The 14,381-nt window shown below is 41.5% G+C and overlaps 1 protein-coding gene across 1 annotated transcript in view; it reads right to left on the bottom strand.

Annotated features, from left to right (window-relative positions):
* The window catches only part of AGK (acylglycerol kinase), a 29,542-nt gene that overhangs the window by 2,172 nt on the left and 12,989 nt on the right, over nt 1-14,381 (bottom strand). The window contains exons 7-14 of the mRNA XM_027446120.3: nt 13,316-13,410; nt 11,185-11,254; nt 10,306-10,385; nt 8,182-8,239; nt 6,106-6,253; nt 5,228-5,325; nt 4,336-4,406; nt 3-87 (exon numbers count right to left, since the gene is read on the bottom strand). Of these exons, the coding sequence (XP_027301921.1) occupies nt 3-87; nt 4,336-4,406; nt 5,228-5,325; nt 6,106-6,253; nt 8,182-8,239; nt 10,306-10,385; nt 11,185-11,254; nt 13,316-13,410 (705 nt within the window). The remainder of the gene's footprint in view (nt 1-2; nt 88-4,335; nt 4,407-5,227; nt 5,326-6,105; nt 6,254-8,181; nt 8,240-10,305; nt 10,386-11,184; nt 11,255-13,315; nt 13,411-14,381) is intronic.

Raw genomic sequence — 14,381 nt, 5'->3', positions numbered from 1 at the left:
ACCTCTGGAAGCTGCAAGATGCATCTGCTGGCTTGGATGCACTGACTCCCTTCAGGGCACGTATGTGGATCACGCATCTTTTGACTTCTGTTCAAACAAAAAGAGGCAAGGGAAGGAGAAAGTTCTGTCAGAAACAACTATTTTTAGAGCTGACACATCATTATGTGTTGGTACATCACTATGCATTTGGTAAACTTGGAGGTTATATACATATACAAATACTTGTGGGCTTAACCGTGAGAAAATAAAACAGACATTGCCTCTTCTGCTGCAATCAGTATGTATCAGTATGCACTGACAGACTGCAACCAACTTCTGCTCCGAGGTTCACTGAATATATTTGCTTGTACTTTCGTAACACTTTTGTGCTCCTTGCTTACATGCAGAACTGTACAGCTCCCACACTGGAGGGCTACCATCTCCTCAAATTCCCTGCACCCATGTAACTTACCAGCAACTTAAAAAAATCTAATCAAAAAAAACCCTGATCGCTATATTGAGCCACTAAACTATCATCAAGCCAAACCAAACAAAAAATCCCCTCTTCTCACATCGCCACGACTCAGCATGGCTTCTAACTAGTTCCTTTTAATCATTCTTGTGTAGAAACCTGCAGATTATCTGCTTGGAATGGATAAACTGAATGCAGTTTTCTCAGTTGTTCTCTCTCTTCTGGTGCCCATGAGATTCTTGATTACACACAGCACTTTGAGAAGTGCTGCTTTCTTACTTTTGCTGATGTTGAGTGGGAGCACCTAGAAGGCAGTTGCTTGTCTCAGGAGGCTGGTGGTACAAGTGCAATTCGGTCTGTTTCGAGCCTGAGGTTGCTGTCCTGTCACTGCATCAACCGCTGAAGAAGAGCACGGCGCATTTCCTTTTCAGTGCGTGCTGCTGCACAGTGCACACAAATGCTTGGGTATGCTGACCTCTCCCTGGTCTCCTGACTGAAAGCACGCAACCCTTTGGGTCACCTTTCACACAAGGTACACCACATCCCATGCTCAATGTGGCCTCCTTTCCAGACAGACAGCAACACACAGACAGTAAAGCGGACAGCAGTTATGTGGCTAATACACCACAGCTCTCAAGCACAGTTGCCACAGGTATTTCTTGGACAGGCAATGCCAGCTGTCCCCAGCTACTCTGTTCTGTTGGCTGATATCGAAGTAGATTATACATGTATTTAAATAATCTCATGTTGTCCCCATAAAAAAAAAAATCACAAAAACATGTCAGACACACCCTATAGAGCAAATAATCCATGCCCAGAGGAACGTATGCTCATTTTAAAATTCCAGAAAATCCCAGAGAGAAAGGCTGAAACAGGTGAGGATTACCAAAGACAAAGGAAGAAAAGTAAAGACACTAAAGGAAATGGCAGGGAAGGACAAAAGCAATATTAACTATGGGAAATTTGGTTTTAATCCAATATGTATGTACTAAAAGATTAATGAGTGATTGTGAGGGAATTAAACATCCTCCTGGCAATATAAATTATAAATCATTGCTGGCATGCAATACTGTCAGTTTATACAGTGCTGTACAAACAAGCAGCAAGATTCTCTGCTTAAGGTTTAATCTGTTCGAAGTTTAACATACAAGGTCCCAGATACTGCACTCTGGTGAGCACGTAGATTTTTTTGATTAACAGAGGTAAACGAGGCTCTACATAAATGCGAATATGGGATCAAGATAAGCTCAACAGGGATGAGATACGTAACTAAGGATTAGTCAAGGGAGAATGCTAGGAGAAGCAAATAGGCAATCACTGCAGGAGGAGTTGTGTCTATCTAGTGACCCTGTGTAAAGGGATCAGGAATCACTTCCATGTGATTCAGCTCCTTACTCAAGACAAGACAGCAAAGCAAAACAGGAGCAAGAATAAAGCACAATAGCAACATTTTCAATTGATCATCTTATCCTATTCCACAAACTGAATGACAAAAATACACGCAAAGAGAACCTACTGTAGATAAAACACAATTTTAACCTAGTTCTCATCTTCAAAATCAGCTGATGTGAAATTCTGTAACAAAAACACAAAAACAAAGTTTTTCTACACTGTAGCTGGTAACTGCACTCATGCCCTGGAGTGACTGCTCTCCGTGTTCCAAGATACAGAATCTGAGCTGGCTATCAGGACATAGATTACTGGTGCTACACTTTCTGTCTTCCCTTCAGCACTTCCTAGCAAACACTACTGCATAACCACCTGCTCTTCCCCTGCCTCATTTGAAATATCGCCTCTACACCCGCTGCAGATGCTCTTGTTCACACAAATCTGATCCACAGCCGGCAGGTGCTTCTATAAACTTGGGATTTCTTTGAGATTCTACAGCAGCTGCCCTTCAGCATTCTGATGCATTGCCTCCAACCACACAAACACAATGCCTGAGCCTGCGTTGTAGTTTCCCCTGCAGGATGCATGGTTTCTGTGATCTACCAGTTCTGACCAGATCATGTCAGTGTCCTCTTCAACAGAAAAATAACTTGTTAACTGTACTGATATAGTATTTTCCCTGAAAACATTCTCAACTCCTCCAAATTCTGTGTGTTTACAACTATGCTTTGAAAACAAAACAAGCAAAACCAAAACAAACAAACAAAAGCTTCATACGTTTCTAAAGGCAAACCCCGCTGGTGCTAGGCAAGGGGGAACCTGTAACAAGGGCTTGATTCAAACGCAGCTCCAAAAAGGCACTCACTGCACAGTGGAGAGCCACTCTGAACACCCTGATTTTGCCTTGCAAAAAGAGGGCACTTTATTTCTGTTCTGACTCGTCTCTGCAGAAGTAACTGGTCCCTCCTGTTGCTCCACCACATACACCCCTCTTTCTCTTTTGTTGTTACCTACAGACAGTGGGCAGTGTTTAATCAAAAGATCTTGTTTCTTTGAACTTTGCTTGAAAAGCAGCTCGAAGCTTTCGGCACTGCCTCTGATTAGCTAGCCAGCAGGGCACATTACCCCTCAACTGAGGCTTTTTCTGTATAGCAGTGTAACCGCAGTCAGAAGAACGTGACACACTACTGCATGAAGCATGCCCAGTTCACGTGGGAGACATTGCACACCGGGTGTACATTTGAACACCTCTCCCTTAAATCACCCCAAATCATCCACGTTTTTTCTGGTAGCAAAGCGTTCAAGAACCCCGTATGCTGTCTCTTCCATTTTCTCCTTAAGAGGTCCAACTCCTCTTGCTGCTAATGGGAAAATCTCCTCTTCCTTTCCTTTCTGCAATCTTTAAAACAAAGATTTCACTCTCAAGCATATATGGTCCACATGGCTCATGCAACTTAAAAGCAGTTGCAGCGAGCATCCGAATCGACTGTGCATCCATACGTCAGAAGATCTTATTCCCACTGAGGCTCATGGGATGCTCAAATAAGGGGCCTGCTGCTGCTATTAAGAGCATAAACAAGACACATAAGCAGGAACTCTTAGGGTGACAACAACCAGGTAAAAACATATTTCTATCTTCCCATCTGATTTCACTAGAGGGGGCCCTAAGACCAGAAAACAGAATTAGCAAATATAACAGTAACATATAAGAGTTTAGTAGGACTGGATTTAGTAGGAAAATCAATTGCTAATAAAAACTGCATGGAAGATGCAATGTATTTGCTAGTGGGGCAATATGCAGGAGTTGGAAAAGGCAGCTCTGATTTGTATTTGGTGATAGCAGATAAACAAGCACATTACAAGACAGCTTTCCAAGCATAAGTAAGGCAATACGTGTTCACTCCTTTTCTCCATGCTTCTTCTTCACACCTGCAGCCTCCTTGCTCCATATACAGGGAGCACCAACACATTTAGTTAAAGTCACTGTTTCAATTCGCATCTTCCTAAAGTTCCTCCAGCTCAGATCTCATATCTCAGAGGAGTTACTGAGCCAAGGGAGCCTTTCATTTAAAAGCTGAGCCTATCTTATCAGAGTGCAAAAATTCCAGGTACCGATAGTACAAACACGTCAGCTCTGTGACCCTTCTCTTAAACCATTGAGCAGCTAGGGCTAAAAGATTCTGAAGTCTTTTGGGCTGCCTATAAAGCTCTGGGTTATGACAGTGTTTTCAAAGCATCATCATTCAATACCAGTGGAGAAAGAGGTGAAAGGTATAGAAAACTAAGAGGCCAGGAAGAACTCAAGGTAGACTGATCTGCCTTGTTTCCAGAAAGAGGCAATTAGTAAGAATTTTGAAGAACAAAACCAGTAACCTCCATGAAGCATTACTGGAATTTTGAAGCACAAAGTAAGGGAGAAACATAAAACTCCTCAAAATTAGCACTCTGACTTGTATGGAGATTTGGACATCTGTCTGCAGCCTTCCCATACTCACCCTCTGTTCACAAACTGTCCCTTGCTGACAGTATCTGCTTCAATGCAAATATCCATGAAGTCTTCAGTGCGCTAAACAACAACAACAAAAAAAAAAAAAGATTCAGAAATGAAGCAGTTAACATTTCAAAATGTCACATCCATGATACTGCAAAAATGCCCAGTTCTGAGTCTCACAAAAGAAGGCAGATGCATTTCTGCATTTCATGCTTTTTCCTTTCTCAGCTTGAGATTTGGAAAATCTTCCCTATGAGGGTGGTGAGGCACTGGCACAGGTTGCCCGGAGAAGCTGGAGAAGCTGTGGATGCCCTATCCCTGGAAGTGTTCAGGGCCAGGCTGAATGGGGCCTTGGGCAACCTGGTCTGGTGGGAGGTGTTTTGCTCTTCCACAACCACACACATTTACTGTCCTCTAACTCATGGTAGCCCCTGTCCTTTCTTTAGTGCTAGTTCTTTTTAATTCTTTGCTCTGCGAGTCAGAAGAGAGAGAAAAAAAACCACACTTCCAGGCAGTCATTCATGCCCACAGCTTCATTCCAGCACCTGCTGATAAACCAGAAGTACTTATGTATCCAATTTCCACTCTCCCATGGGTCAAGAAGGAAAGGACTGTCCACTTCGATGCCCTGTTTCCTCCTGGGTAACCCTAAAGCTTTTGTTTGCTTAGTGAAACTTTCTTGTTATATAGACTCCTCCCGATCTCACCACATTCATTTTTACATAAGTCTCCAGTGCTTTTACACCAGCTCTGAAGTTTGCCCACTCCTAGATTCAATCATGGGCCTCTACTTGCACAGGGCAATGAATTATTTAGACAAAAGAATGAGAATTTAGCAAGAAACAAAACCTGGGTGGGCAGGGAGCATTTGGAATCCAGTTATACTACAGTCTTACCGTCAGATCAAGCTGTCTGTTCTGAGTTGCAATGGAGAACTCAATGGTGGATAATTTCAGTTCTTCCCAGTCCTCTGGGGCCGCCTCCTGGGGGATTTCTGTGAATCAGAAACAGAATATAACATTAAAGGGAATTTACTTATACAGATCATCATTTCACTGCTGTGAAGCACAAAACATCAACGCCAGCCACAAAAATCACTTTGACCCATTGTGACCACTAGCTTTCCTTCTTTCAAACATTACGTTTTTTTTTTGGGGGGGGAGTACTGAAGGAAGAAAAACACTGGCATTCACACAGTAACATGAAAGACTATCAAGCGTATTACCTGGCAGCCCTGTAAATCCTTATGCCAAGGATTAACAAATCTCCTGAACTAGCATTACAGGAACATGAAGTGCTGCTACCAGAAAAAAAAAAAAAAAAAAAAAAAAAAAAAATCCAGTGTTCAGGATGCTGTGGTAACATGTACCTTCTATAAGAGAAAACCCCAGGGTTCAGTTCTCACATATGGGTCACTTCTATCTAAATACTTCTTTTTAAATCACCTGTACTAGGTGACAAGGTGACAAGCCTCTACTAGGAACAAGCAACTGTGAGCCCACTGCACATACTGGCTTCTTCACAAATCCACTTTTGCTTATGAGACCACAAGCCCTGACTGAACTACCCATTCCATTTCTGGCAAACGCCACTGTAACTATCTTGACAAAGTCACAACTTAAATGTTAATTAAAAAAAAAAAAAAGGAAAGGGAAAGTAGTAAGAGAGTGGAAAAGTAATGCAGAAAAAAAAAAAGTAAAAAGCACCCACAACTCTGATTGATTAGACAAGCAAAGGCTGTCTGTAACTTTACACCAAAATACACCCACTTCACCTTTTCGGGGAGGTGACCAGTATAAGCGAAGTCGCCTGTAAAGCCTCACATACAAAGGAGGTCTGGACGGTTTCTCCTCTGGCTCTTCTGGAGGTCTCTCAGTTGGACCCAGGTACATGAGGTCAGCTTGACGTTTCTGAGGCCATTCCTTGGATTTACATGGAAAGGAAACACAAGAGACAGAGGGCCTTTTGTTGAGCACCTGCCTGTTTATTGTGCTTAGTCCTTCAGCCGATTTAGTCTGTGCTCACAAGCACTCGTTCAGAGCTACCCAGATCCTGCCATGGCCTCAGCCTACTTTTTGGCTCTTCAGGCTCCAGATTCCTATGCGAAATGACATCTCTGCAGTTTGAGAAAGATCACCCCCAGTTCCCAAATCTAATCCTCTAATCCACTCCTTCCCTACACAGAAGCAGGGTACTTTCCCCACCAAAAGCAGAAGGTAAAGGGAAGGGTTGTTTTTGCTGCCAGTGCTGGGTAGGGTGACACAGCTGCTTCTGAGGGAACAACCAAAACTGGCAAGGTCAAGAGTAATGTCTGAAAGCACAACTGTTTTCTGCGTGGCATCAAGGCAACCTCAAAGAGAGCGGCACAACAGGGTCTAGTGCAAACAGGCAAAGACAACAGTGCTGTGTGCAGCCAAGGGGCACAAAAATCTGGCCAGCCTTTGTCTTTTGGCACCTTAAACAATGGAGATGTGACCTTATTAGAGCACCTGACTAGACAGGTGCACACAATGGGTCTTAAGGCAAGTCAGGTGAGCTCTATAAAGATCTGAGGAAAAGAAATACCACGTTATTCTCAGTGATGCTTCAGATCCACTGCCAGAAAGTGATGACCTACAGCAGAACCTTAGCTCCTGAAAGCCTCCAGCTGCTGGCAAAGTTTATTTCCTCTCATTTAATTTTAAAACTAATTTCTGAAAATGCTTAAAATAGAGGACGTATGGATAGAATAATAGGATCTTTTTTTAAAATGTATTGCCCTTTCAAAGGACAGCTACAGCAAACCCAGCAATGATAAAGCACACAGCTGCAAAGAAAAGCTAGGATAAGATTAAACTCAACACGCTGGAGCCATTTCTTACCCAAATTAACAAAATGATAACATAGGAGGCACATAAAGCAATGGAGAGCACAACTGGGGGAGATCAGGAAGAAACTTTTTTATCTTAATAGCAGTAAAAGTAGGCACTTCTCTTTAACCTTCAGCAGGTTAAACATATCTTTTAAATGTACAATGGATAACTCACCAGTGAGACTCACTATCAGTGCCGCTCACTGAGGCTAAGACCTCAATAAAAGTGAGAAAGGGGCTGGAGAGAGGTGAAGAATAGGTTTCTACCTAGATTACCAGCACACAAAATCATCATCTCAAATCTCTTGGGGACAGGGAACGGGGTGGAAATCTTTCATGAATGTATTACAGCCTTAACTCCATGGCTGCACAATCTCATCTACCATCGCAGCTCCTGGGTATTTCCAGAGCCTTTTCATGAGGCTCCTTATATGAGAAGAGAAAGGCATGCGAATGAAAATGCCTCATCTTTCATGCAGGTCAAATTTTTAATTTTCCAGGATCATTTTAAAGCAACAGTTAAAGGTAAAATAAAAGCTATTAATCTTCATGTTCATTTTACTACACATGGAAGCCTGATTATCAACATTCATGAGCAGTCTAATTATAGACAGCTCTGCCAGATGAATAAATCAGAATGAAATGTTTTTGTAAGAAAGACTGTTTAGAAAAGGTGACGGAGCACTTTAATGGTTATGTTCAGCACCGCTACCACTCTCCAGCTTCAAAAATGGTTACTGGCTCCCCCTGGTGACCTTGCAGCAACAGATCTTTAGAAATTATGTATTTTTAAAAGGTATTCTGCCTCCCCTTCATCTTTTCATAAATTAAGTCTATACCAACTGCTACATATTTCAATGAGTTGAGTTTCATTCCCAGTTTATATATTGGTACCAGAACTTCAGAAAAAAAAATACAGATAACATATACAAAGCACAGTCAGCCTTTTCATTTCTCATCTATACAACCATTATAAACACTTCCCCCAATTATTCTTACCTTTAAAGTACTGAAAAAGTGAGCTGCTTTAGTTTTCAGAGGTCCAAGGTACCAGTACCTGAAAAAAGAACACAGACAGAACTTCTGAGATATCCAGGAGATGATACTGGGGAAAGGGAGAAACCTTGCTTCAAGTTAGAGCAGAGTTGTTTGCCGCTGAAGTTAGTGCTCCCCTACAGCTTTAGCTTCATGATACTACAAGTATCTACACAGCAGCAGCAGCTTAGCAGTGACATCCCTTTCTGGAGTTACAGACTACCGAAATGAGGTATACAATCTTCTCTACAGGCAGCCTGACATCTCAGTAGCAGAATTTTACCTAGTTACAAAACACAAATAGGAAAAATTTAAAAGTCTATGATCTAATCGTTGATGGGATGCACAATACCTCCACAATATCCCATAAAGAATAAGGTTGGAGGAAACAAGGAAACAAACAAAAATCAGCAGCTTAAGCGGCAAGAGAACAGAACCACAAAACATTCATCTGCCCCAAAGTACTCTCAGATCAAAATCAATGTTTTAAAAAATAAAACTCCTGTCAGCTATGAAATATTGTATACAATCTAAAGATGTGATTACGTTTAGGTAGGCTTGGTACACATTTTGATCACTGTGTTGCATCAAAGAAGGTCAACAAAGCACATTAAACTCCATCAGCTCAACAGTATTGAAGATGTAAGGATATCATTAACTATTAAGGCATGCGACAGTCACACCATTCTCATCAAGCCATGAAATTGCCTGTAAAATAATAAAGCCTCAAAAACAAAGCACATCACCATGTCTCCACCAGAATAGTACTTAGCTAAGGGATAGCCAGACAGTTCTGGAACTGTGTCTTACTGATCAACTCTCTTTGCAGCAGATGCCTTTTTTTTTTCAGCTGTCCTGGAACACACTAAATGTTTATATAGCCCAATATCCCCTCTTTGACAGGCCAACAGGGACCAAAACTGTATGCTTATGGAGAAGTATAAGAAGAGGACAAGGACACTGGGCTCTTATCTCAAGCACACTGAGCCCCCGTTCATTTGTGGCTGAAGTGCTTTCCAAGCTGGGCATGTTTTGTGTGCATCCAAAACCATTCATGTTAAAAAAGGCTTGAAGTTGTTCACACTGCCCCAGGTACAAAAGGTGCTGTCATACCTCCAGCACACGCTCCAAGACTCCTATGAAAGGCAACTGCTGCAGGAAAAAATGTGACTAGACCTTGCCTAGGCCAACACTAGGCAAGAAGCAGGGCACAGGCAAGCCTAGTAAGAACACAGAAGGGCGAGAAGTGCTCTTCCTTAATCCTGGGGCTGCAATTAGCAGGAGAGCCCGCAGCACAGACAAGTCAGCATCTACTGACATAGCCAAGGGCTATTTACTGCATCTCTCCCATCCCACATCACCTCTCAAACCTACTCAGATATCTACCAGACTCCAGAGGCCTGCTACCTCCTGCTTCCTCACAGATAGCTCATTCTCAAAGCACACCTCATTTCCTTACGGCTGTGCAGCAGCAGTCCGTGCTGCAATTCCTCTCTAGCAGCCTGAGAAGTGAGCTGATTTGGCCCTGCTGCTCCTTCACCAGATAACGCCAGTAATTTGATACACAGACAGAGGCATATTAAAGGTCCATTTGGAGAAAACCCAACAATTATTAGTTTAGCATTCAGAAAACAGTCCTCAGACAGTACGATCCACGCCACTCCTGGCAAGAGCTGAAGGGCATTTCTACTGCATCTGATGTTCCTCATTGGAATTGAGTTACAGAGTCTACATGCATCTTTTCATTGGCAATTGACGAAAAACAATGGTCAACTACTTTACTTAGACTTTCCTCAAGGGACAGCTTTTCCCACTGATCCAATCTGAATGAAGTTCCAGAAATGGGCACCAAAAGGCAAGCAGAAAGCAAATACTTTAAGAAATAGTCAGCATTAAATAAATGATTATTTCAAATGACAAAAATCCTGACATGTCTTACACTTAGTGTACTGATAGACCTAAAAGGAGTGGGTGCTTCTGCCTGTCAAAAGTCTTCACTCAAAAAAGACTTCTTTACAACAGGGGGGTATTTCTTTTTAGACAAGATGCTAAAAGAGGTACAGCATCAAAAGAATGGTGTTTTCTTACTTGCTAGCTTTAGCTCCTGCATCTCTGTAAGATCCCCATCTTAAACCAGTCACTGCAAACACAGGCTGTTCCTTTTCCCCCTGTAAAGAAAATTAAACAGTGCAAAATTACGTTCTCTTACCTTTTTTCCAACTTTGTTTTTTGAAACTAGAAAAATATCATTTCTATATAAAAACTGATTTCTGATTAATCCCAAAAGAGAAATTTTGCAGGAAAGGTATGATAAATAGCTAACAGCAATAAAGGTTAAGCAGGATTTAAGTATTACACATTCCATTTACTCCCAGAGAGAAATACAAGAGGTAAAGATTTTAAGAGGTTGACTGATCTTGACTGCACACCCAGCAACAGCATTTAGTTTCGTGGATAGTGTCAGCCAAAAGCAAGGTGATCTTGTACAGCAACAGTAAGCTCTTGCTGCAAAAATGTCTATTCTACAACACAACAGAAAAATAATAGATATTTTAAAAAAAGAAACATACTGGGCACAGTCAAAAGTTTTCCATTTCACGTATTTCAGTTTAAAAAAGAAAGCTATTAATTCAACAATACATTTGAATTTATTAAAACAGCTTAGACAGCTATTGTTATCTTTCACCATTTCCACAGAAACATCAGCATTAGTAAGTTTTGCATTCGTCAGAACTCTCTAAGCCTCCCAAAAATACATTCAGGCATTCAAGTGTTTTCTCCAGTTTAAACCAGCTGATGTCACAGCACACAGTGGAGAAATGACTGCCAACCAAACTGCTGATATCATAAGCTAATATAAAACTCACAACAGCTTTACACAGAGGAAAATTAGTCTATTTAAACAGAACTACATGAAAGTAGGGAAGTTTTAGAAATATTGGATGCCAAACAAACGGGTGCTTTTACCTTGATCTGCAAGACATCAAGTGGAACTGTCTCTCCCTTCAAAATGGCCAATGTAGCATTAGTAATATGCCTGCAAAACAAAAGAGAAGGAAGATAAAAAAAAAACAAACAGGTAGAAAGAATACACTTAAAATGAAAAAGAATACATTTTAAAATTATTTATACTTTAATTTTATCTTGCAGGCCCCACTACCAATTCTGGCGGGGCTTTTTCTTGTAGTAACCACAATACAGCCCCAAGAAAAGAACTCTGACAAAGTGCTGTGCCTCTCTGAAATCAAAAAGCAAAGTAGGTGGCTGCAACATGTGACGAAACCTTCATTTTAACAAGCAGGAAAACTTCTGACAAGCAAAAGGAGATTCCCAGACAAAGCTTTCCAGAGAAGTGCCAGATCATCAAGGAACAGTTACCTGCTGTTTTGGCTGTATCTATGGATCAAAACATGGCTTTATTTTATTGGTGGCAAGTGTAATAATCTCAGAGGGAAGCAAACAGGTATGAGACTGGTCTCAATTCACTGTGTCTGGGACTGTATTACCTCTGTATGTTAACTTGAAGTTTTTAATCAACATAAATCTACCTATCAGCAGTGGTAACGTTGTTTTGGTCTCCATTATGTTGTGGACATTAGTTAAGATAATTCTCATTTCATGCCATAAAAGGTGGCTTCAGACCTTGAAGCACGTATTTCATTAAAACCTTTGTTGTTTTTTTTTTTAAGTAAAAAAAAATCTAGGTTCAGTTAAATTTAAGTTCCATATTGTGCATAATTCATGTGTTTCAGCTAGAAAGAAAAACAAACAAACAAAAAACCCACAACCAAGCGCAGCTTTCAGATCCAACTACCTGTGTGAATCAGCAACAAAAATTGCCCTTGGCTTAATCACACTTTGGATAGAGAAGGAAGCTGGTACTCCCTTGGGCCTTCTTTTCTCCTAATTCATACCTTTCTGTAAGACCTCTGCAATTCTTACACTCCAAAGGAAAGATCTAATAGTGATGAAGGAACCAAAACCTAAGAATTTCTTTTTAAAATATCACTTCTGCACTTCTTAAGTCAGGTTCTGTTACTGGTGTAGGTTGTTAAGCAGCCTATTGACCAAATTCCTTTCAACTTCACCAATACGCTGCAGTCTAACTTCCACAGTTCATTACCTGGGGACAAGAAGATCACTCATTTCACACAGCTTCTTTAGAACCCAAACATAAATTATTATTTTAATCTTCGCTGCTGATTACAGCCTTGTCCATCTTGCTGAGCTTCAAAGCACTCTGGTGGTTTTAATGAAGGATGTTATGCCAGTTGGCTCGTGGATTTTATGTATGATGGATACCAGCAAGGGTTCCGCAAAGAAGAATGCTAATGAGTTACTGGGAGAACCAGAGTGAACAGATTTCAGTAGCAAGGAGAAATATATTCATTAGTATGGGAGGAGAGAAATGTAAATCGAAAAGGAATGTGTGGGGAAAAAAAAGATTAGCTGACCAGACTTTGTATTTTAAAACACAACAATCTTGCACCAAACTGAAACACAAGCAACAGATACTGCCAGGCTGTGTCACATCAAGGGTGCTGATAGGTAAGAGTCAGGTTGTTGGACAGCTGCCATCACAGTGAAGGGCAAGAAACTCTGAAGTCAGTAATGGGATCCAACCTTTCCCATGGAGGCACTCATCTGCCTTACAATGCAGATACATAGCAGGCTACATGGGGACTGTTTTCTAGAATTCTTTAACTGAAGAAGGGCTGGAAAAAAGGAATTTTTTGGTTTCATATCCTTGCTATTGTATTTCTGAACGTTCCTAATAGGTTTGATTCTATTGATCATTTTTTTTTATTGGTTTTGGGTTTTTTGTTTTTTGGAACATGCCAAACTCAGCATCACACAGTCAAAGAGCAGTTAGCCACAGTAAACAATTTTAAGCTCTGATGATACATACTTTTCCTTCTTTTAATTTTTAGTCAGCTTTTGGAAGTCATTAACACAAGCAAGTCCAGAGAAGGATCAGGCTCCCCAGAGACTGCCAACTTCTATGTAACACAGAAGAAAAAGAAAGCATCAAACTACCAAGATGCATCGCTCCTTGAAAACAAACAGAAGAGGCGTTTCAGAAAGGTGTAATACTTACTGAACTTGGTTCGTGCTCTCAGGGTAGAGCGTGTGGCTCAAAGTACAGGTCTTTCCAAGTGGTATGAATCCTATAGGAATCTTACTGAAGGCAGCCTGGACACATAAGGGGAGTAAATTACCATTTGCATCAGCTGAAAGAAGCTTTCTGTGTGGAGATCACAGCTGTGTCTGATATCACCCCTTTGGCACTAAGCTGCCAGGCACCTCCTTAAATGAGGCAGTAACACATAATGACTCAGAACATGGCAGCCGAGTCTCTGAGCCCACTGCTGCCAACAGGGTACAAAGGAGCTCTCTGTAATCATTACGAGCATTGTTACATGCAGGTTGGCAGACACGTCCTAACTAATGCATGGGTTCTGTCAGCAATCTGCCATCTTTCTTAATACTGATGGTGGCAGCGCAAGCTCTGCATCTCATTTACCATTGCCGAAATCCCCATCTGACAGAATACCCTTGCATGGCAAAGACATTTTCTCAGTTAAGGAAAGGAAATTAATTGATTCCTCTGGCATCCAAGTGATGAGGCAGCAGAAGGTCTAATTTTTGGAAATCATTGACCATGTTATTTTTCTGTGCCACAGTTCAGTAAAAGGGCTTGTTGAAGGAGTAAGTTATTGCACTGCACCTCAAAATAAGCTGTGCTTTGTGGAATGTTTCAGCAAATCAACGTGAAGCACTGCATATCACAATGTACCATCTCCCTCTGGGGTGGTGCTCCTAGCAGTGCCACAATACTGCAGATCCCCACTGGCTAGATAACATCCCTCTCACTTCATGCCCACCTGCTCTCCCTTGCTATCTCTGTCTCACCTGCAAGTGTTAACACGCTTCCAACACCCCTCTCTCATTTTCCTGAGAATTCACAGCTTATTCAGTCAGGCTCTGCTCCCTTGGCCACTAGGACCAACGCTTCTGGAATACCTTGCACAGGCTCTTCTTATCCAGACACCCGTGGTATGACATACCCGAGTAAAAAGGGAAGCAGAACACAAAGTGAGGGGGCTGAACTACAGATCCCTACTCGTAGGACAGAGTGATATGAAGGATGAGGAGAATTCCTT

Source organism: Anas platyrhynchos, chromosome 1 (assembly GCF_047663525.1).
Source record: "Anas platyrhynchos isolate ZD024472 breed Pekin duck chromosome 1, IASCAAS_PekinDuck_T2T, whole genome shotgun sequence".
In the NCBI taxonomy this organism is placed as follows: Eukaryota; Metazoa; Chordata; class Aves; order Anseriformes; family Anatidae; genus Anas; species Anas platyrhynchos.
The sequence above is the reverse complement of the archived record's forward strand: the minus strand, read 5'-3'. Positions and strand labels throughout refer to the sequence as shown.